Source organism: Podarcis liolepis (genome assembly GCF_965112155.1).
Source record: "Podarcis liolepis genome assembly, chromosome: 11".
Taxonomy (NCBI): Eukaryota; Metazoa; Chordata; class Lepidosauria; order Squamata; family Lacertidae; genus Podarcis; species Podarcis liolepis.
In genome coordinates, this window is record NC_139565.1 from 37,120,099 (window position 1) to 37,142,264 (window position 22,166).

The 22,166-nt window shown below is 43.6% G+C and overlaps 1 protein-coding gene across 3 annotated transcripts in view; it reads left to right on the top strand.

Moving 5' to 3' along the window:
- Positions 1-12,300: 12,300 nt before the first annotated feature.
- Positions 12,301-22,166, top strand: part of PDE8B (phosphodiesterase 8B) — a 42,330-nt gene continuing 32,464 nt past the window's right edge. For 2 of the 3 annotated variants that reach the window (XM_083465235.1, XM_083465236.1), the window contains exon 1: positions 12,301-13,376. In XM_083465235.1, the coding sequence (XP_083321361.1) occupies positions 13,056-13,376 (321 nt within the window). In that variant the 5' untranslated portion in view covers positions 12,301-13,055. The remainder of the gene's footprint in view (positions 13,377-22,166) is intronic. The other variant, XM_083465237.1, reaches the window with a different exon arrangement.

Genomic DNA, 22,166 nt, shown 5'->3' on the forward strand with positions numbered 1-22,166 from the left:
TTAAACTCTGGCTTTATTTGTTGAGGGAGAGGCTCCCACCCATTTGCCACCTTGCACTGAGCCCCTTAATCCCTCTTAATGGCTCATCACCATCACCTTAATGGTTATCACCTCACCAGGAGGCTGGCCTGGCTATTCAAAGAATTAGGAGCTTTGATCAAATTCTAACACTTGTTGGATCCAGGGGTTAGAGGAGCCTGGCACACAGTTAAACACCCCAAGCTCACAGCCCTATGCTCCTTAGGAGTCTGTCCTCATTCACTAGGTAACCTGTGCTCCTAAATTTCTCTCTCTTCTTTTTGGTCCCTCTGCTGCTTTGCGCACCTGCCATTCTGCTGCCAGATCCACAGCTTGGTAATGCATATGCCCTGTTTGATGGAACCTGATTGTCACAATGCCTCTAAGTAATACCTTCACACCTTCCCTCTCTTGCAGATCTCAAGTGATCTCTAAAGAACATGAACAACAATAGCAAAAGCTGCTGTAACAATGTTGTTGTTGCTGTTTAGTCATTTAGTCGTGTCCGACTCTTCGTGACCCCATGGACCAGAGCACGCCAGGCACTCCTGTCTTCCTTTTTTTAAAAAAAAAATTTAAATCTTTATTTATACAACAACAAAAACACACACAAAGAAACACAAATACAAAATTACACACAAATTACAAAAATAACCATAGACACATAATTTTCTTGGCAAACAATAAAACATCTATTGGTCTTAACACTAAAGACCCAACTTCCCGTCTATTCCATATTTCAAATTCATATTACTTATTGCCAATACACATTTTCATAATTAAACTTATTCTCAATAAATCTAATTTCTTCTATCTACCTAGCAACTATTACTGAAGTTCCTCGAATGCTGCAACAGAATTTAAACTACTATATTTATTTTTCAGATATTCTTTAAAAACCTCCCATTTAGAAACAAATTCCTGTTTTGATTTATTCTTTATCTTTTCTGATAAACCATCTAATTCGGCATATTTTGTCAGCTTTTGGATCCAATCTTGTATAGAGGGGATTTCATTACTCTTCCATTTTGCTGCGATCAAAACTCTTGCTGCCGCCGTCGCATATAAAAAGATACCCTTCCTCTTTTGTGGAATATCCAAATCTGTTATTCCCAGGAGGTAGGCCTCTGGTTTTTTATTGAAAGAGATCTTTAGCATTTTTTGCAGTTCTACATGGATACTCTCCCAGAATACCTGTATTTCCCTACATATCCACCACATATGGTAGAATGTTCCTGAGTCTCCACATCTCCAACAATTACTTGACACATTTTTATACATTTTTGAAAGTTTCCATGGTGTTAGATACCATCGATGTTGGATTTTTTGAAAGTTCTCTCTAATCGTGTAACAGTTTGTGAATTTCCAATTGATCTTCCATAAATTTTCCCATTGGGCCATGGTTATTGAATGGCCAAAATCCTGGGACCACCTCACCATTGCCACTGTTACCTCCTCCTCCTTGACTGTCCAGTCAAGGAGGAGGAGGTAAGTTTTGGAAAGAGTTTTTCTTTTAGAATTTACAAGATCAGATTCGAATCGAGAAATTTCTACTGAGAACCCCTTTTGTTTGTCAGATTTAAATTTTTCAAATAACTGATGTGTTCTCTTATTTCCTCAAATTTTTTAAATTTTATTTGGTTATCTTCATTTTTTAGAAGTATTTTATATGTTGGCCAGCTTTCCTGAGTATTTTTCCGTTTTACTGCTATGGCTTCTACTGGAGAAGTCCACCACGGGACTTTAGGCTCCATCGGGTCTTTATATTTTTCCCATACAGCAAAGAGTGACTTTCGTATTATATGGTTGGTAATTTTTTTATGAATTTTCGCTTTTCCATATATTAGGTAGGCGTGCCAACCCCAACGGTTGTCGAAACCTTCCAGGTCCAGGAGGTCCGGATCCTGCAACGTGCACCAATCTTTTAGCCAGGTGAAACAGGCTGCCTCGTAGTAAAGTTTTAGGTTGGGTAGGGAAAAGCCTCCTCTCTCTTTTATGTCTATTAAGATCAGGTGATTAATCCTAGGTTTCTTCTCTTCCCACAGGAATTTGGAAATTTCTCTTTGCCATATCTTGAGACAACCTGCTTCACCCAGTATCGGAATCATTTGAAATAAAAAGATTAATTTTGGAAGCACGTTCATCTTTATAATGGAAATCCTACCCAGAAATGTTAATTTTAGTTTACTCCAGGTTACCAAGTTTTTTCTAATCTCTAACCAAGTTTTGGTGTAATTATCCTGAAATAAGTTTATGTTCTTAGGGGTGATCCAAATACCCAAGTATTTCGCTTTTGAAGAGATTTTCAGGCCCAATATTTTTTCTAAGTCATCCTTTTCTTCTGTAGTTACATTTTTAACAAGCATTTTTGTTTTTGTTATATTCAGCTTAAAGCCTGCCACTTCTCCAAATTCTTTAATCAGTTCCAGCACTCTTTTCAGACTTTCTTTAGGGTTTTCAGTCATAACAAGTAAATCGTCCACGAAAGCTTTAATTTTATATGTTTTGTTTCCCAGAGTGATGCCTTTAACAAGCTGATCCCTTCTTATCTGATTGTTCAAGGCTTCCATCACCAAGAATAAATATCAGTGGAGACAGTGGGCAGCCCTGTCTGGTTCCCTTGTTTATTTTGCACTCCTCAGTAATTCTTCCGTTGATTATCAATTTTGCATATTGTTCCGAATAGATGGCATTTATTCTTTTACAAATATTTTCTCCCAGTCCGATTTCTTCCATTAATTTTTTCATAAACTTTGAGGACACGTTATCAAAAGCTTTTTCAGCGTCCACCAACATAATAGCTGCTGGTTTATCAATTTTAAGATCCAAATATTCCAATACATTAATCACACATCTAATATTGGATTGCATAAATCGTCCGGGAAGAAATCCGGTTTGATCTTTATGAATTATCTCTTTCAGCACCATTTTTAATCGATTTGCAAGAATGTCTGCGACCAGAGCACGCCAGGCACTCCTGTCTTCCACTGCCTCCCACAGTTTGGTCAAACTCATGCTGGTAGCCATCTCGTTCTCTGTCGTCCCCTTCTCCTTGTGCCCTCCATCTTTCCCAACATCAGGGTCTTTTCCAGGGAGTCTTCTCTTCTCATGAGGTGGCCAAAGTATTGGAGCCTCAGCTTCACGATCTGTCCTTCCAGTGAGCACTCAGGGCTGATTTCCTTCAAAATGGATAGGTTTGATCTTCTTGCAGTCCATGGGACTCTCAAGTCTCCTCCAGCACCATAATTCAAAAGCATCAATTCTTCGGCGATCAGCCTTCTTTATGGTCCAGCTCTCACTTCCATACATCACTACTGGGAAAACCATAGCTATACGGACCTTTGTTGGGAAGGACCTTTGTATTGCTGTAACAATACAGAGGGTTTAATTCCAGACAACTGAAGTCACCTGAGAAAATATGAAGATGAAGTAAATAGGCTGATTTGTACTGGCACGTACCCAATTGCTTTGCTTTTAATTAGGGAGCAGACTTCCATGCCACATCAAAAACTCCATTTGAGAATCTCCTCAGTTTCCAAAGCCATCTGTGATGTTAAAAAGGGGCTTGCTGCTATTTGTGAACTACAACCCCCACCCTCCACCCCAGGCACCCGGAAATAATCACCCTTTGTTTGTAACCAGACTTTGATTTTTACTAGAGGCGCCCATGGTTGTTGCTTGTTGACATTTACATCTGGAGGCAGTTAGACCCTTTTGTCACCAACTGGCACTTCTCAAATGACCTCATCTTTGTTTCAGAGCACAATGACTAACTACTTGCATTGCTTCATAGCCAAGTACGGTATTGTCTCTTACCAGCTTCCACTTGTTTTTCTGGCCTCTGAAGTCTTGTTTGCCTCATCTCTCACTCATCTCTCTTTTAAGAGCATTAAAGGTGATTGGATACAGGGCCACCTCCAGCAACATTTATTTTGGGTATGGGTATTGGTATGTTCAGTGCCATAGTTGGTAGTGAGAGATTCCCCCCCCCCCCTCAAGGTTAGATTGGCTGGTGACTTTGGGAGTAAGGCTGGTTGCCTTTCCATGTAATATGTGGCTTAGCTTGCTTGCTTGAGTCATGTTTGCCAACAAATAAGGGCAAATGGAGAAGAATGATTTCCACAACACCAGTATCTGTTTTGGAATGGGATGCTGGACAATCCCACCATTGGAAGCTGGGGAGCATATTAGCTGTTAGAAAGCCCAGTTCTGTCCTCCTTATTTGGGCTAGGTTGAATAACTCCTTTAATTTTTGTGGGTTTTGTGCTTTTTATTTTTTATTGTTGTAAGCCGCTTTGATATATTTTTCATGACATCACCATACAATTTTTTAAATAAAAATAAATGTTCTGCCACCGAGCTGCTTCCCTTCCTGTTACTTTACTGCAACAGTAGGTAATATGCATTCTACAGTGGTACCTCGGGTTACAGATGCTTCAGGTTACAGACTCCGCTAACCCAGAAATAGTACCTTGGATTAAGAACTTTGCTTCAGGATGAGGACAGAAATCGCTCGGCAGAGGGAGGCTCCATTAGCTAAAGTGGTACCTCAGGTTAAGAACAGTTTCAGGTTAAGAACGGACCTCCAGAACAAATTAAGTTCTTAACCCAAGGTACCACTATAGAATAGAATCATAGAATCATAGAGTTGGAATAGACCACAAGGGCCATCGAGTCCAACCCCCTGCCAAGCAGGAAACACCATCAGAGCACTCCTGACATATGGCTGTCAAGCCTCTGCTTAAAGACCTCCAAAGTAGGAGACTCCACCACACTCCTTGGCAGCAAATTCCACTGTCAAACAGCTCTTACTGTCAGGAAGTTCTTCCTAATGTTTAGGTGGAATCTTCTTTCTTGTAGTTTGGATCTATTGCTCTGTGTCCGCTTCTCTGGAGCAGCAGAAAACAACCTTTCTCCCTCCTCTATGTGACATCCTTTTATATATTTGAACATGGCTATCATATCACCCCTTAACCTCCTCTTCTCCAGGCTAAACATGCCCAGCTCCCTTAGCCGTTCCTCATAAGGCATCGTTTCCAGACCTTTGACCATTTTGGTTGCCCTCCTCTGGACACGTTCCAGTTTGTCAGTGTCCTTCTTGAACTGTGGTGCCCAGAACTGGACACAGTACTCCAGGTGAGGTCTGACCAGAGCAGAATACAGTGGCACTATTACTTCCCTTGATCTAGATGCTATACTCCTATTGATGCAGGAGCCCTATATTTTAAAGGGCTGCCTTTCTGTTGCTTCCTGTTTGTTTACATCCTCCGTACTAGTGGGTACGTCTCTCTTGGGACTCAGCTATTCAGCTGCAAATAAAATGTTTTAAGTGTAAAGTTCATTATACAAATGTGACACTAGATGGCAATGGTGAGCTTTGGCAAATTCAATATTTTTTTTCCAAAACTTTTTTTAAAAAGCATTTTCGTTTTTTTAATATGTGTCTAGATTCCACCTTGGATCTCCGTTGCACAAGCACCAAGAAGGTGTGTCCTGGATTGTGGGGCTTGTTCTGCAAAGGGGGCTGCTCTGTGGGTGTTCCTGCAACTTTGCACACTTCACTTGATTTGATGGACTTTTGCAAAACTCTTCCCAAACCACACACACACACACACACACACACACACACACACACGTGGAGATTTGTTTTGGTCTGTCAGCATTACAGGAATGGTCAGATTTTTAAAACGCCACCAATGAATGCAAACAACTTTGATTTATTGACTTTTCCAACATACAGAATTTCAGTTGCAGGTTTTGTGAACAACAATCCCTGGCAGTTGTGTTGTGCTCTCCCCACACTTCCGTGATCTCTGAGTTTTATTATTATTAATGACTTATTACACATACCGTTTCTATTGATTGCTCTGTGTTGACCCAGGTACATTTTTTTTTCATGCATGGTTACAGAATCAGGATACAAATGCTATTGTTTAACAAAAGCAGATTAATAGGTTACGCATGGCCTCCCATAGAAACTTTTTGCATGCCCACACGTAAGTACTACTTTGGGCACTGGGCAAGTTGGAAACTTAAGTTAAAAACAGAGAAAAACAACAACCCTAAGTCAGTTCCAAATGTGAAAAGCAAACCTCCCAAACGTTTGTATTGGAAAAGATCTCAAGTAGGTAAACAAAATCCATTACCTGAAACAACTGCTATAGGAATAACCCTGTTAGTCTGTTGCAGCAGACAGTCTCATAGTGGCGCCTTAGAAGGGGTTGCTGTCTGAGTGGATTAGGTTGCATTCTGCTTGAAGGATCAGGGAGTGTTCTTCACCCCAGGCTTGTTCCTGGAGGCCTTTGTGGTGGCTAAGAGTGCCTTTGTTCACTTTTGGTTTCTGTGTGCCTCTAAGCTAGTCTGCTGCCTGTACATGTGATGGAGGATGATGTCTCATCACCTATGTTGAAGTACAAGTCAGTCCAGTCAGCATGGAATGGGAGGGTAGGGGAACACAACCTTATTCTTCATCTCAAGCAGCAAAATTGTTTGGCACAGCCCTGCCAGATGCTGGGGATGAACTTCCCAGGAGCATCTGGCAAAATGGTGTGTGAATCAGGATTCTGGACTAGAAGGATGCTTGTCCTGCTGCAAAAGGACTCCTACGATGTTAATGCTGCAGTCAGTTGGACATAACTAACTTCATTATGCATCTGAAACAGACTCAGTAAAAACCAAGTCATCTTAACACTTGCAGCAGGCAGAATAAATCCTTTATTTTGCAGGAGCGTAAAGTTTTAATATATGTAATGTGGTGTTGTTTTTGGCCTTACACATATAGGTTGTGCTCAGATGTTATGCTAAACCATTTTTAGTGTGATGACAATGAACTGCACCCCAGCAGGGCACCAAGGAGGAGTTTGGAAGCATTCAATTTCAATTTCCATTAACCAAAGTTTAGCATGTTGTCCCAACCCTAAACTGTGATTAATGTTAGCTATCATTTGTTTAAGCATGCCAGCTCCATAACCCACGTCTGAAGCTGACTTGTTTCAAACAAATCATATTTGACCCACAGGTTGTTGAGTTTGGACAGCACAAGAAGCTATGGTTAATCTAACCCAGGAGTAAGAGTTTCCATACTTCTCATAGCTGAGAGAGACAGAGAGAAGAACATTCATGCCAGGGCCTTGTCCTGATCATGTTTAGCTGCATTACATCCAAAAGTGGGCAATAATTAACCACCAGGAGTTTGTGGATAAATCCTATGAAATCTGCTATTCCTATGTGGTATTGCTATTTCATGTTATCAGAACAACGTAGGATGCAGTTGTGGAAAAGCAGCCACCATGCCATAGTTGGAGCACCCTCAATCACAACACGTATTCTCACAAACTCCTTATATGGGGATCTTTGTGAAGCATGACCCAGAATGGACTGTTTTTCCTGCTGGGTTTTAAATTCATGAAGATAGTAATCTGGAACTGGCCTGTACTATTGTTGGATAAAATGTTGCTGTGTGCCGTTGTATCTCTAGGAAACAGTGACCATGTGAAAGGGCACTGGTTCCTCTTACTATAGCTCAAGCATAAATGGGAGATGCTTTGAGAACCGGTCATTCCATTGGAGGGGAGGACTGTTAGGGAGGGTGGAAGTAGGAGGGGCAGAGATAACTGACCATGACCGGAAGCATATAATATAAAGTTATCTTCAGTCACCTGAGATGAAAAGCTGTTACATCGGGTTGCTCAAGCCAACTCTAAATTAAATAGGCATTGAAAGAAAAGCTAGTGCCAAACCATTTCCATCAGTCTTCTGATTTTTCTTGGAGTGCTACATTGCCATAGGAATCCCTTCTAATATGAATGGAAGTAGACACCAGGAGACAGACTTGCCTCAGAGGAAGGTAACGAGAAAATGGCACAGAGCTGCTAGAGATTTGCTTAGGAGCAAGGAAAACTAAAGTGACAGACGATTGGGAATGTTGGCAAAGAGATCTAACATAGAACACCTTTAAATCCAGAGTTCTAATGGTAAATATATTAATACTAATGCTTTTTTTCTAAATAGCTGAGCAGAAGAGACAAATGAATAGTGTTATCAATGGCCTGCAGGTGCTGTATTCAGGGTTTGTTTTATCTATTGCTCAAATATAAGTTGGCATTATGTGTTTTACATACTTTGAAAGCTAACATGGGTAGCTATTATCCGCCTCCTTGGGCTATTAAAATCTGACAGTTGTCAACAAGAATATGCCTAGCAATAACATTGCCCAAGTGTTGGTGGATTTCCCCACCTCTCAATAAATGGCATTAAGTGTTGCATGTGAATCTGATATATTTATGTTACTTGTTATGATTGTGACATAGATTATGGTTCCTTTGTGCTCTATCCACGCCCTTCAAAAGCTGCTCCTGTGGCTTGGGGGACCCTGTGGGACAGTAGGGGACATGGCCTAGAAGACTGCCATAGATAGGGTAAATTGGATCCCCTATGTTGTATAAGTGAATTCACTTTTCTGCTAGCGCAAATCCACTATGGCATATAACCCATTGTTGTCCTTCTAATTATTATTTTGCTGCTGCCATTTAATCTATTGTGTGTGGTGCACTTACAGCTTCTGGCTGCAAAACTAACGTTCAACATAACCTCTTAAAAACAACAAAGACACTGTTTTAAAGCTTCTCTTGCTGAGAGCTTTGTTTACTGCACAGTATTGGGATTTTGCCCATGCAGACCCTTTAACTGATTGCTGTCTTTCTGTTTCTGTACAGACATGCTTTTAATCTCACCATTGTAAGGGAAATCCTCCCAGAAACTATTGTTAAATGCTTCTCACTCCCCCGAGTGATGGGAAAATCCAGGGGCAGTATTACCAGATTTTGTTTCCTAGGGAGCAAGAGAGCAAGGAAACTTATAGCATCTTAGCAAGATATGCTTTGTTGACAAATGGGCAAGCACAGCGTAAGTGGATGCATACAGACTCTCCCTAGAAGGTAGCAGATCTACTATTCTGCATCAGATCCCCAGATAGGGACCCCCTGCAGTCCTAGGTGCTTTGCCTTCAGCCCAATCACAGCAGTCTCAACTCGCATTTTGGGTAACTTAAACAGCAGGCAGCCATTGCGGACAGGAGCCATATAGACTCATAGACTCACAGAGCTGGAAAGGACCCTGAGGATCATCTAGTCCAACCCCCTGCAATGCAGAAATATGCAGCTGTCCCTTATGAGGATCAAACCTGCAACCTTGGCATTGTCAGCACCACACACTAACCAACTGAGCTATCCTGCATGTATGCCTGACCTGGCTGATGTTGGGGCCATGCCTGTTTTCTTTGAACTCTCTGTTGATAGTGTAGACAATTGCTCCCATCTTTTAAATATCTGAATCCATCCACAAATCTCACTTGTTCTTTCGCTATTCCACACCTTGAAATTTTTTTCAATACTTTCTCATAAATTATACATTCTATCTGCATTAGTATCTCAGTAGCTTCCTTCTGCATTAGTTCCATCTTGTCAATATACATCCTAAACAGATCACAAAACTCCAGTTGTGGTATAGCAGTGCTCTGCTATCGTCTTCCAAGTCTTGGGGAATAACTGTAGCAATCTTATGAACACAGACTAAGATGACACAACTCCATCTCCCATCTTAGTCTGTGTTCATAAGATTGCTACAGTTATTTCCCAAGACTTGGAAGACGATAGCAGAGCACTGCTATACCACAACAGGAGTTTTGAGACATTTCACTTTGTTTGTTTATTCAGTTTATATTCCCCTCTTCTTCTCAAAGGAATACAGCATGGCAAACACATCAACAATAAAAAAGCATTTTAAATACAGTTATAAAAACATCATGTCAGCCAGTGATTCTGGGTGTCACAAACAGTATATTTTAGCCATCAAACGCCTGGGTAAACAGAAACATTTTAAAAATTGTCCTGAAAGTTAGCAATATTGGAGACAGACACACCTCACCAGGGACAGCATTCCACAAATAGAGAACCACCACCGAAAAGACCCTGTCATCAGGCAGCCCCCAGCAGTAGCACTACTGACAAGGTCTCCCCTGCCAATCATAGGGTGTAATATGGTTGATACTTGTTTGTGTCATCTTCAATTTGTTACCCAATATAGCGCATTCAACATAAATTCTTGTGGCACCTGAAAGCCTAACACAGCATAAGCTTTTGTGGCTCGTGGTCTTCATCAGATGCATAAAACATAATCCTGAATTAGCAAGCATACAGACACAATTCAAGATTCCAGTTTATACATCTGATGAAGTGGACTGTGGTCTATGAAAACTTATACCTTGGCTTTTAAGCTTCTACAAGGTTCTTTGTTGCTTCTGCTACAACAGCCGAATATGACTACTTTTCTGGAAATTATGACACCTACCCCTTTCTCGGAATAGCTGTTGACATACCATCATTATTAGATTTGTATTGTATGTCTGGAATCGTCTTAAATCATTTTATTAGGAACACAATGTACTTTTGTAGCACTTTTATCTAAGTGCTTTTAAAATGTGTGTAAAAGTAAGAACTAAGATGTGCCTCTTATGCAGAGCTAAGTGAAAGGAACCATGAAAAAGGGCACCAGAAAGTGTTGTTGCCAGATTTGCATCCTTTTATGCCATCGCACTCACAAGAACCACTGGGTGTGCATGCACGCAGATGAACATCACACCCACTATGTGGTCTCCTGTAGATTATTTGTCCCAGCATTGCCTCTCTACATTGTGGTATGGAGCAAATACAGCACATTTGTTTACCTGAGATCTCGAATCCTGCTATGTAGAAGGATCAACTTTTCTTTCTACTGACCCAAACATGGATAGCTATGCAAAAGGTGGGGATGAGGCAGCTTTTCCCCACCCCACCATCAGCCTTCTTCAGATAGGCATTCCATCAGGAGGAATAATAATAATAATTTATTTAATTTGTATACTGCCCTATACCCGTAGACCTTAATTCCGGAATTAAGATTGCCGGAAGAAATATCAACAACCTCAGATATGCAGATGACACAACCTTGATGGCAGAAAGTGAGGAGGAATTAAAGAACCTTTTAATGAGGGTGAAAGAGGAGAGTGCAAAATATGGTCTGAAGCTCAACATCAAAAAAAACGAAGATCATGGTCACTGGTCCCATCATCTCCTGGCAAATAGAAGGGGAAGAAATGGAGGCAGTGAGAGATTTTACTTTCTTGGGCTCCATGATCACTGCAGATGGTGACAGCAGCCACGAAATTAAAAGACGCCTGCTTCTTGGGTGAAAAGCAATGACAAACCTAGACAGCATCTTAAAAAGCAGAGACATCACCTTGCCAACAAAGGTCCATGTAGTTAAAGCTATGGTTTTCCCAGTAGTGATGTATGAAAGTGAGAGCTGGACCATAAAGAAGGCTGATCGCCGAAGAATTGATGCTTTTGAATTATGGTGCTGGAGGAGACTCTTGAGAGTCCCGTGGACTGCAAGAAGATCAAACCTCTGCATTCTTAAGGAAATCAGCCCTGAGTGCTCACTGGAAGGACAGATCATGAAGCTGAGGCTCCAATACTTTGGCCACCTCATGAGAAGAGAAGACTCCCTGGAAAAGACCCTGATGTTGGGAAAGATGGAGGGCACAAGGAGAAGGGGACGACAGAGGACAAGATGGTTGGACAGTGTTCTTGAAGCTACTAACATGAGTCTGACCAAACTGTGGGAGGCAGTGGAAGACAGGAGTGCCTGGTGTCCATGGGGTCACGAAGAGTCGGACACAACTAAACGACTAAACAACAACAACAACACCCATAGATCAGAAGAACTATGCTCAGTCACTGTGTTCATGATCATTACTGTGTTCATGATTCACTGTCTTCATGATCAGGAACCCTGCACAGAGAGAGCCTCCCCTTTGCATGTACAGCTATAGGTGTGGGGGCACTCTTCGCATTATAATACTGTAAATGCACCCTGCCCAGACAGAACCACTATGCCACTCTACCCCATGGGCATTCATATTACCTACATGAATGTCTGCAGTGTTCCCCAACCTTGGGCCTCCAGCTGTTTTTGGACTACAACTCCCATCATGCCTCACTAGCAAGGCCAGTGGTCAAGGATGATGGGAATTGTAGTCCAAAAACAGCTGGAGGCCCAAGGTTGGGGAACACTGGTCTAAGGGGTCAATAGTATCCAGAGAAATTCCATTCCCTGGATTGCACCTTAGTGTTTTCGCCTACCATAAGGAAATGGTTCCCATTCATTCCTATGGAGAAAGTGAAGCAGCAGCGCTCCTCACACAGCCTTGTTTACCAGCTCGTCATTTCCTTTTGCCGACCCATTGCGCTGGGGCAAATTGTGGCCCTCCGGATGAAGATGGGACTCCAATTCCCATCAGCCCCAGCCAGCACGGCCAATGGTCAGGGATGATGGGAGCTGGAGTCCAAAGAACAACAACAGGTTGCCAGAGCCAAACAGCCCGGCGCTCTGCCTGTGGCCAGACTTCAGACGTAGGCGCGCAGGGCTGCGTGCGGGTACAGAGAGAGAGGGAGAGAGAGATGAGGGCGAGGAGAGATGAGGCTGCCACTAGAGACCGGAGCAGCCGGGATTGCGGCAGCCGCGAAAGGTGAGCGAGGCGGCAGCGACGGCGCAGCTGTAGGCAGGCTCTGCTCCGGGCAGCAGCGCGCAAAGTTCCCCCAGGAGGGCAGCCTTCCGGATTCCTCTCCCGCCTCCCGGAGCGGGGTATGAAAGGATGCCCTGATGGAGCGCAGCGGCGGGCTCCAGCTGCCCCTCTGCGGCCGGCGACTCCCGCCTCGCCAAGCAGGCAGCAGCGTCGCGGGGAGCCGATGGGGCGCCGTAGAGAGACCGCGAAGCAAACACCGCTTGGCGCCCTGAGGCGGGCGGCGCGCGCCGCTTGCGCCGAGTGAGAGGCGAGGCGATGTTCAGCAGCACCAGGCCGGCGGCGGCGGCGGCTCCCTAGGCTGGGCTGAGCAGCGCTGGGAGCTCTGAGGGGGCCTCTTTCGACAGCTCCTCCCGGGGAGCTTCGCGGGCCCCGCCGGCTTGCTTGGCGCCAGGGGCGGCGAGGCGGCAGCGGAGGGATGGGCTGCGCTCCCAGCATCCACGTCTCGCAGAGCGGCGTGATTTACTGCCGGGACTCGGACGAGTCCAACTCCCCGCACCAGACCACCACCATCTCGCAGGGCACCGCCGCCACCTTGCACGGCCTCTTCGTTAAGACCGACGCGGCCGACTCCATCCCGTCGGTCCTCGCCTACCAGAGCCGGCAACCACCGCCGCCGCCGCCGCCAAACTGCCCGGCCCACAGGCGCAGGAAGCCCGCCGGCCGAGAAGGCAGGAGCGGGGTGCACCACTGCTGTAGCGTCGAGGCGGAGACTCAGACCAGCCAGACCGACGTCAAGGTAAAGGAGGCGAGGGGCGGGTTGGTGCCAGCACCGCGCAGGACAGCCTTGGGGGGCGAGAAGGTGGGAGACTCAGCGGGGGGGGGGGCATAAGGTGAGGAAAAGGGTGTGTGTGTGTCCCGTTGCCTCACCAGGTGTCAAGGCGACCGCTTGAAGGAACTACCCTAAGCAGGTTTGGACGAATATAGTCATATTTAAAATCCACCCCAGTGGGGCCTATGCACTGGAAGGCAGAAACTTTTGACTGGCAAATCTTTCCCCCGTGGGACACCCTCAGTGGCTATTAATTTGAGGTGGCCACCCAAGGAGGGCCTTGGGCTATGGGAGGTGTCCCACTGGGGTGTGAGTGTGTGCTTTTGAAACTTTAGCCTGTGCCAAGTTTACCACCTTACTCCCTTTCTGACCGACTTCCTGACTCCTAAAGGGCAACTTGGGGTGGGTGACTGCCCCCCCAAAAGGGACTTTTAGATGGGTGTCTCTTTACTGGTTTCCCAGGAGATGAGCAGCAAGAGCCACAAAGAGAGGAGGGGTAAGGAAATGGCAGCAGCAAGTGCGCTCTATGTTTTTGTCTCCTACATGGTGCTGTTTTCACTGGCAGTGGCAAAAAGCCTCTCCTGCTCTGAAGGGAAGAGAAGGGAGCATGGTGCTGAAAAGCTGCAGCTTGTGCTGGGCAGAGATGTTGCTGCGGATGCACATGGGATGCAGCTGAAAGGAGCTGTTGCCATGGCAGCCCAGTGACTCACTCCTGCTACAGGTCCCTCCCATTCTGGCCAAGTTCTGGTACATGCACATAGGTGACCACACTCACGTACAGTATTGGCAAGCAGCTACAATGCTGAAGCTCAGGGTCAAAGTTACAGCACATCCCTAAGGCTTCTGTGCATTTAGCTTTTGTCAGGCCATTTGCCTTACTCATGAAAAGTGTGCCTGCATTTATTCAAATACAGTGGTGCCTCGCAAGACGAAAATAATTCGTTCCGCGAGTCTTTTTGCCTTGCGATGTTTTTCGTCTTGCGAAGCACGGTCCGTCGCAACTGCGCCTCTTCAAGCGGCTTTTAAAAAAAAGTGCAAGACGTTTTCGTCTTGCGAAGCAAGCCCATAGGGAAATTCGTCTAGCGAAGCAACGCAAAACCGAAAAACCCTTTCGTCTAGCGAGTTTTTCGTTTTGCGAGGCATTCGTCTTGCGGGGCACCACTGTATAGTATTCTAAGATGTGGCAGCAGAAAGATGGGTTAATGCAAAGATGTATCCCAAAAGGACAAAAAGCACGAATTAATTTAAATGTGACAGTTTCCAGAATGGTAGCCATGTTAATTTGTCTGATGCAGTAAAAACAAGCCGTGGGACCTTAAATGATCAACATATTTATTATGCCATATTCATGAACTACAACTGATGGAGTGGACTATAGGTTATAAATGCTTATGCCGTAATAAATGTTAGCCTTTAGGGTAAGATGCTGCAAGACTTTGTAATAGGAGTGGGAGATGAAGGGTGGGGGATACTGTGTGTCTATCTACCCCACCCCACAGCTTTTTAATATTCTGGATAAACAATATCTAAAACTTAGACTGTTTCTGGGAACCTGACTGATTTTTGTTTACAGTAATGGGCGACTAGGCTGTTAGCAGCCAGAAGTATTCTGAGTTCCTGGGACTGGGAGCCCATAGAATTTAGCAAGATCAAACATATACACAGCCAGGGTGGTGTAATGATTGGGACATTCAACTTATAAAAGGGAGACCAGAGTCATATCCGTGTTTGCAGTGAAGTCCAGTAGGCAAACTTGGAGCTAGTTATCATCTTTCACCCCAATGTACTACATAGAATTCTGCAGATAAAATGGGATAAATGCATGTTACCCTGAACTCTTTGCAGGAAAGATGGGATACAATGGTGAGGAATAAATAAGGCAGGAACCAGTCACAATGGGTAAGGGATATTGAGTTTCTAGCTACAGTATCTCAGATTCATGAAATCAAGGCTAACATCAACATTTAAAAACAGATGTCAGAATTAGAAGAGAAAAAAAAGGATAGGAAAGAGGTAGAGACTAATGGCCAAAATGAAAGATCAGCACCAACTAGACAGTGTCCTGGTTCACATGCAATGCTACATTAAACCATGAATATGCATGAGTGAGCAAACATGGGTTCCTGGACAAAAGATCATAGCTGCAGTCAAAACCTGGGGCTTAGTCAAACATAATACTAAGCCAAATCATGGCTTAGCTTTCAATAGGGCAGCAGCAGCAGCACGACCAGAGGAGGTGTGCAGTCTCCAGGCACCTGCATGTTTGGTCATCCACGCTAAGGGCACAAACTGGGCCAGTGTGTAGAAGATAGTACTGAGGTCTGGAGGAAGGACTAGAGAAACAGAATGAGGAAAGGACCAAGAACAGGGTTGTAGGATAGATAAAGCTACAGTCATTAGCTTAGGGTGGGGAATTACATACTGTTCAAACAGTGACGCTGTTCAGCTTTCTCAGTGGAACCACAATATAGTCTGAAATACCATTCTTGGTACCTGTGAATTAAGACCTCAGAATTAACAGCAGTATAACAGATGGTAAACCTATTGCACTGCAGGTGTTCCCATCACTCTGGACCATTTCCAATGCTGGCTGGAAGACCATTGCCAATAACATCTGGAAGACCACGGGTCCCCACCCTGGCTGCATACAGTCAGTGTAAGATTATGCTTGGCAAAGAGCGAGTTAAAGATCTGGCTATGACAGCTAGAAAAGGGATGGGGACTTCTACTAGCCCAGATGTTACTGGACTCCAGCTCACATCAGCCCCAGCAAGCATGGCCAATAGTCAGGGATGATGGTATATTCCAACAACATCTTGAAGTGCAGCATATTCCCCAACCCTGTTCTGGACTCATGAAAATAACACATTCAGAATGCCTTCAGATTAAATGGGAATATTCTGTTATCTGATATTGTGTCCTAACATACACACTTGGGTCTCTATATGTATTTGGAGACATGGCGTTTCCCCTACTGTGTAGGTAAATGAGTGCAAAGGGCTGTCCAGTACTCCGGTCGCACAGAGCATGCTGGCAGGAAACCTTTGTAGTTGGGGATGCAACTGGCCAGTGACTTAATCTGGATCACATTTTGTAAATATGAAAACAGATAGATATAAACATAAACACATGAAAAACTCATGCTGTCAACTTGCAACCAGTTTGGCCTTGGCTGGACATTGTAATCTGCATTTGTTGCTACCACTTTCTGCAAACTATTGAGGGAAGGAGTTTGTAAATTGCTTAAAGGTAAAGGGACCCCTGACAATTAAGTCCAGTCGCGAATGACTCTGGGGTTGCGGCGCTCATCTCGCTTTAAAGGCCGAAGGAGCCGACGTTTGTCCACAATTTTTCCGGGTCATGTGGCCAGCATGACTAAGCCGCTTCTGGCAAAACCAGAGCAGTGCATGGAAATGCCGTTTACCTTCCCGCCAGAGCGGTACCTGTTTATCTACTTGCACTTTGATGTGCTTTTGAACTGCTAGGTTGGCAGGAGCTGGGACCGAACAACGGGAGCTCACCCTGTCACGGGAATTTGAACCGGCGACCTTTCGATTGGCAAGCCAAAGCGGCACAGTGGTTTAACCCACAGCACCACCCTTGTCTTAGCACCACATTTAAAAGGAATGGTAAAGAACAGGAAGAGTCTTCAGTGACACCATTCTCCTCTTACCTCCAATTCATGTACAGAGAAAATGTGCCACTCTGCCAGGAATTTCACTGGGTGGTTTATCCTTCGGTGGGATAGGCAGGCTTACAGCTGCAATGCCATCTGGCTCTCATGCTGCAAGTAAATCATAACTACCTGGACAAATAGTCCCATTCGGGTACAATCTTATAAATCACAGTGGTGTGTCAGCAACCTTAGCAGCATATATACATTATGGTGATTTGTTTTTCCTGTTCAGCTAAAGTTTAATTACAGCCCCATCTTTTATAGTCAGGGCAGATTAAAGCAGGTATGTTGAATGGGTTTTGAACTCAGAAGTGAAAGTAAGTTCTTAATTATGCCAATTTGCTTTGCAGATAGCTTAGAAGGCTTTGTGTAGGATTTCTATAAATAGGGGTGCTAGTTAAATGATGAGGTGCTGGCAGCAGTTATCATCATTATGAACCAGTTATATAACTCTGTTATAACTTTTTTTAGTATTCTTGAGAAGTAGAAAGATGTGTTCACCTCTCTCTTCTTTTATAATAATGTCTGAAAATTCACCGTGCAGTATTATAACATAGGAAGAGCTAGAAGGAATCAATAACAACACCTATTTGCCATGCTGTGCTACAACAGGGGCAGCACAGAACTCAGAGATTTCTGAATTAAGAAGGCTACCTTAAATGCTTCATAATGCTGGTTTATATTCCAGATTTTGGAAATCTAAAAATATATCAAGTCTAGCTTTTCTTAATGATGATGAGGACCAGAAACCTATTTTCAAGAGACAGCTGAAAATAATTAATAAATTCTTTAACAACTTGAAGCTGTTGGCTCAGTACACTGCAGAATGCAAGGTCATGTAGTGTGTAAGGCAACATTTTAGGGCACAGAAACCCAGTGCAAGGGTGAGTGTTGAAAAATGTGAAGTTTGGTACATTATTAACAGGTTGTACTTCAAATAGTTATTTTAGTTCTGAGCATTGTTTAGCTAATGAGTGCATTTGTACTGCAGAAATAGTTATCAATATCTCATTCCTTAAATATCAGTCCATTTTGTAGTTTCCTGACACAATGCATACAATACAAAAAAAAATTATAGGAAATAGTAGCATATATAAATACTACCAGTTACTGCATCAGTCCAATGAAAGTACTACTGTATAGGATTTCCATATGCATGAAAACAAATTGCGTTGTAAGGGCACAAACTAGCCAATAAGCACTATGAAAGTTTTATTATTATTATTAGGAAATATTTCTTGGCTTCCTGAAAACTGGCTCTGTGTGGCACATCCAATTATAAAAGGTCTTTAAAAACAAATAGCACATGGTCTGTGCTGCAGTGAGCTTTGATAAAGCAATTAAAAATTAACAGGAATAGAAAAGACAAATATTCTTTCAGTAGGAATTCTACCCAGGCGGCTTTCTGCTTGACCCGCGCTTTCTAGGCATGGGTCCGAGTGGTTTTGCCTTTGCCCCAACACTTTCCTGCAGAAAACCCCTCTAGTGCCAAGTCGGAACAAATGTCAATCTGTGGGAAAGCTGATTGCCATTTGTTCTGATCCAGCACTAAAGACTGGGCTTCCCCGGGAGAAAGTAGCGGGGCAAATGGAGGTGTGGATAATCCCTAAGATTAATGTGTGACTTTTGTTAAATTAACCATATAAAATAGTATCTATAGGCTGATGGCTTTAGAAAGATACACTGATAATGCAAATTGATCAGGTGAACTTGGGCCAACTGTACTCTCTTAGTCTCATCTATTTTCAGAGTAGTTGTAAATTTAAAGTAAAGCAACCCACAGTGTGGCTAGGGTGTTGGACTTTGACTTGAGAAATCACAGATCAATTTCCAATTCAACTATGAAGCCTACTGGAAAACATTGGAGGCTGTCATGGACTCCTAACCTGTGTCACCCTACCAGCTCAGAGAGTTATTATGAAGATAAAGATGTATAATTTGCCCTATAATATAAACTGGTAGATGATACCATATGCCTTGGGGTTTGATTGATTTTTTAAAAAATACAAATATAGCTCAAAGCAATTATTGGAAAGAATGCAATGCAAAAAGAAAAAGGAACTTATGAACACATTTGGTGGGGTTGTTCCTAAATTAAATTTTAAGATTAAGATGATGAGCATGATAAGGACAAATGTGAAATTTGCTTTTTTTGTTTCCCCCCTTCATTTTATTTAGATTCATTCTCAGTTATGGACAGTGATCAGATTTGGGCTCTTATGCATTTAGATTTGATGAGTAATTATTAATGGATTAAATCTCTCTCTGTGGAGAAAGTAGTTTTTAAAAATATATATAATGGCCTCTTGTTTCAGCCAAGGTAGTAGTCAGATTCTGTCCAGAATTTTTGCCCGTTCCTAAGCTAGAAAAATAAATCTCAGTCACATGAGCACTTTTTCACTGTGAGATGTCGAGACACTATTATGATAATGCACTTCTAGTAAGTTTTACCTCCTGTTTAATAATTAGCCCTTAATGCAAGGCTCTGTGCTCTTTCTTCTGTCATTTCATGCCAGATGTAGAAAAGGAGCACATCAATTCCATTAAAGCTGTCTTACAGATATTAGCTTGCTATTTTAGGGTTTTGCCTTAAATTGCTAGCAATTTAGTGTCAATGTTCCTTGCCTGCTCTAAATTCCTTTTCATTTTAGACAGGGTTTTAAAATGTGGGTGGGTGGGTTGATGCATCCTTGAGCAGAGGGGAGGATGAGCACACCATGGAATAAAAAGAAAGAAAAATTGGAGAATAAAATATTCATAAAATAGTGGGGGATAGGTACAGGGGCTTGCTTCTCTCTTGCACTTTTTAAAGAAGCAGAACTGGCTTAGTAAAATCTCCACGGCCTGGTTTGATGTTAGTTATGTGTAGTAGCTTATTTTATTTCACAAAATTTATGTTCTACTTGATTGTAATAAAACCTATAAGTTGTTGGCATCTGTCTGTCTCATGACACAATGAAGGAGTGTGTCTTTGGGGAGAGTTACAGTTGCAGAGTTACAGTGCCTGCTGTGTCTGTAGAGATGGATACAGGAGAGACATGTTTTGTTGCAGCTGGGGCAGATGAGGGCGTCCGGTTGTGCTGCTGCAGATGCACCATTTATTTTCTCTGTGCTCCTCCCCTTGGTCATTCCTCCTCTGGTCACTGATGTGGATACATGATCTGGCTGTTTGTCTCCAGGCACTGAGGTCGTCTGCAGGGGGTCCCCAGATGGTGGGGTTGATGTTTCCAGCCTTCGTGTCTTGTCATATCTTTGTAATGTTGAGTTGGTCTGCCATTGGCCTGGTGCCTGAAGGCAGTTCCCCCTACAGCACATCCTTGGGGATCCTGCCATTCCTCCATTTTGTGGACATGACGAAGCCAGCACAGACATCCCTGAGACAGGGAGCGCAAACATGCTGGGAATGTGGGATTGGGAAAACACATCTTTGTTTGAGACTCCATCCTGCCATGTGATGCAAACCTCTAAATGTTTTACCAAAACAACAACAACAACCCACCATTACATTTATTAAGAAAAGGCAGCTGAAACAGGTATTTAAAAACATTCAAAAGATAATTGAAAGCAGCACTAAGCTAAAGAGTGATTAAAACATGTATATGGTATCTGAAGAAGTGTGCATGCACACAAAAGCTCATACCAATAATAAACTTAGTTGGTCTCTAAGGTGCTACTGGAAGGAATTTTTCTATTTTGTTTCGACTACGGCAGACCAACACGGCTACCTACCTACCTACCTACCTGTAACTAGAACATGTATAACGTTCTACATATCTGGATAGGCTTGCCTAAACAAAAGTGCCAAAAAGAGTACAGCAAAGGTGCCTGCCTGATGTCTATAGGCAAGGAGTTCCAAAGTGTGGATACTGCCGCACGAAAATATCAATTTCTTACAGGTGCAGTGAATATCATGTGGTACCTGTAACAGTGCCAGTTCTGCAGTTCAAAGTGGTTCACTGGGGACATATGAGGTCAGGCAATACTGCAAATAACAATTTGTCCATGTAGGCTAGTATTTCCTACTCTGACTGGCAGTGACTGTCAAGACTCTTGGTCATTTTAAGTGGAGATAAGGATTAGATTAGAAGTTGCCCTAATCATTTTGTTGCTTCCCACGCCAGTGTGAGCTGCCAGGCGGTAAGAGGTAACAGAGTCATCTGAGCCTCCTTCACACATTGCTGAAGCAACATGGGAGCCAGTCCATTGAGCTGTCCTGGGACTTGCCACACAGCTGTGGCTACAAATGAAATAGAGATGAGTCACAGCAAAAGGTGGTGTGGAGCATAAGGAACTGAAAGGTGCAGAGGAACGTCTGAAGGCTAGTGCCAGAAGGAAAGCCCGTTCCAGGCACACATAGACTGGGCTCTTCCAGCCAGTAAGTCAGCAGGGATGGTGCTCCACCACTGATTAGAGCTCATCTGGACATTTAAGTGCTGCCGAAGAAGAAGAAGAAGAGGAGGAGGAGGAGGAGGAGTTTGGATTTGATATCCTGCTTTATCACTACCCGAAGGAGTCTCAAAGCTGCAAATATTCTCCTTTCCCTTCCTCCCCCACAACAAACACCCAATGAGGTGAGTAGGGCTGAGAGACTTCAAAGAAGTGTGACTAGCCCAAGGTCTCCCAGCAGCTGCATGTGGAGGAGCGGAGACGTGAACCCGGTTCACCAGATTACGAGTCTATCGCTCTTAACCACTACACCACACTGGCTCTCAGAGGAAGGAACACTAATGCAAAGGGAAATGACATCAGATGGGGAAATGTAGGGAACCCAGCCCCTCCACTCCACAGAGCAAAACACTCTTAACCACACAGCCACAAGAGCAGGCAGCAGGAAGGCCCCTGGTGTAATCTTCCAGGGCCAAACCCAGATACGGCCTCCTTCCTTCCTCTTGCCCTATGCATAGGCAGATTCCCAGCCATATATTATGATGGAACTGTGTGTGTGATCACAGCAAGCCAAAGGCTTTAAGTGCTCAAACCACGTCTACAGATTTCAAAGAGAAAAGACTGGGAAGAACCAAACAGAGAAGTAAGGGAAGCTTTCAGAATGGGCAACACAATGACTGTAACTCAGTGATAGA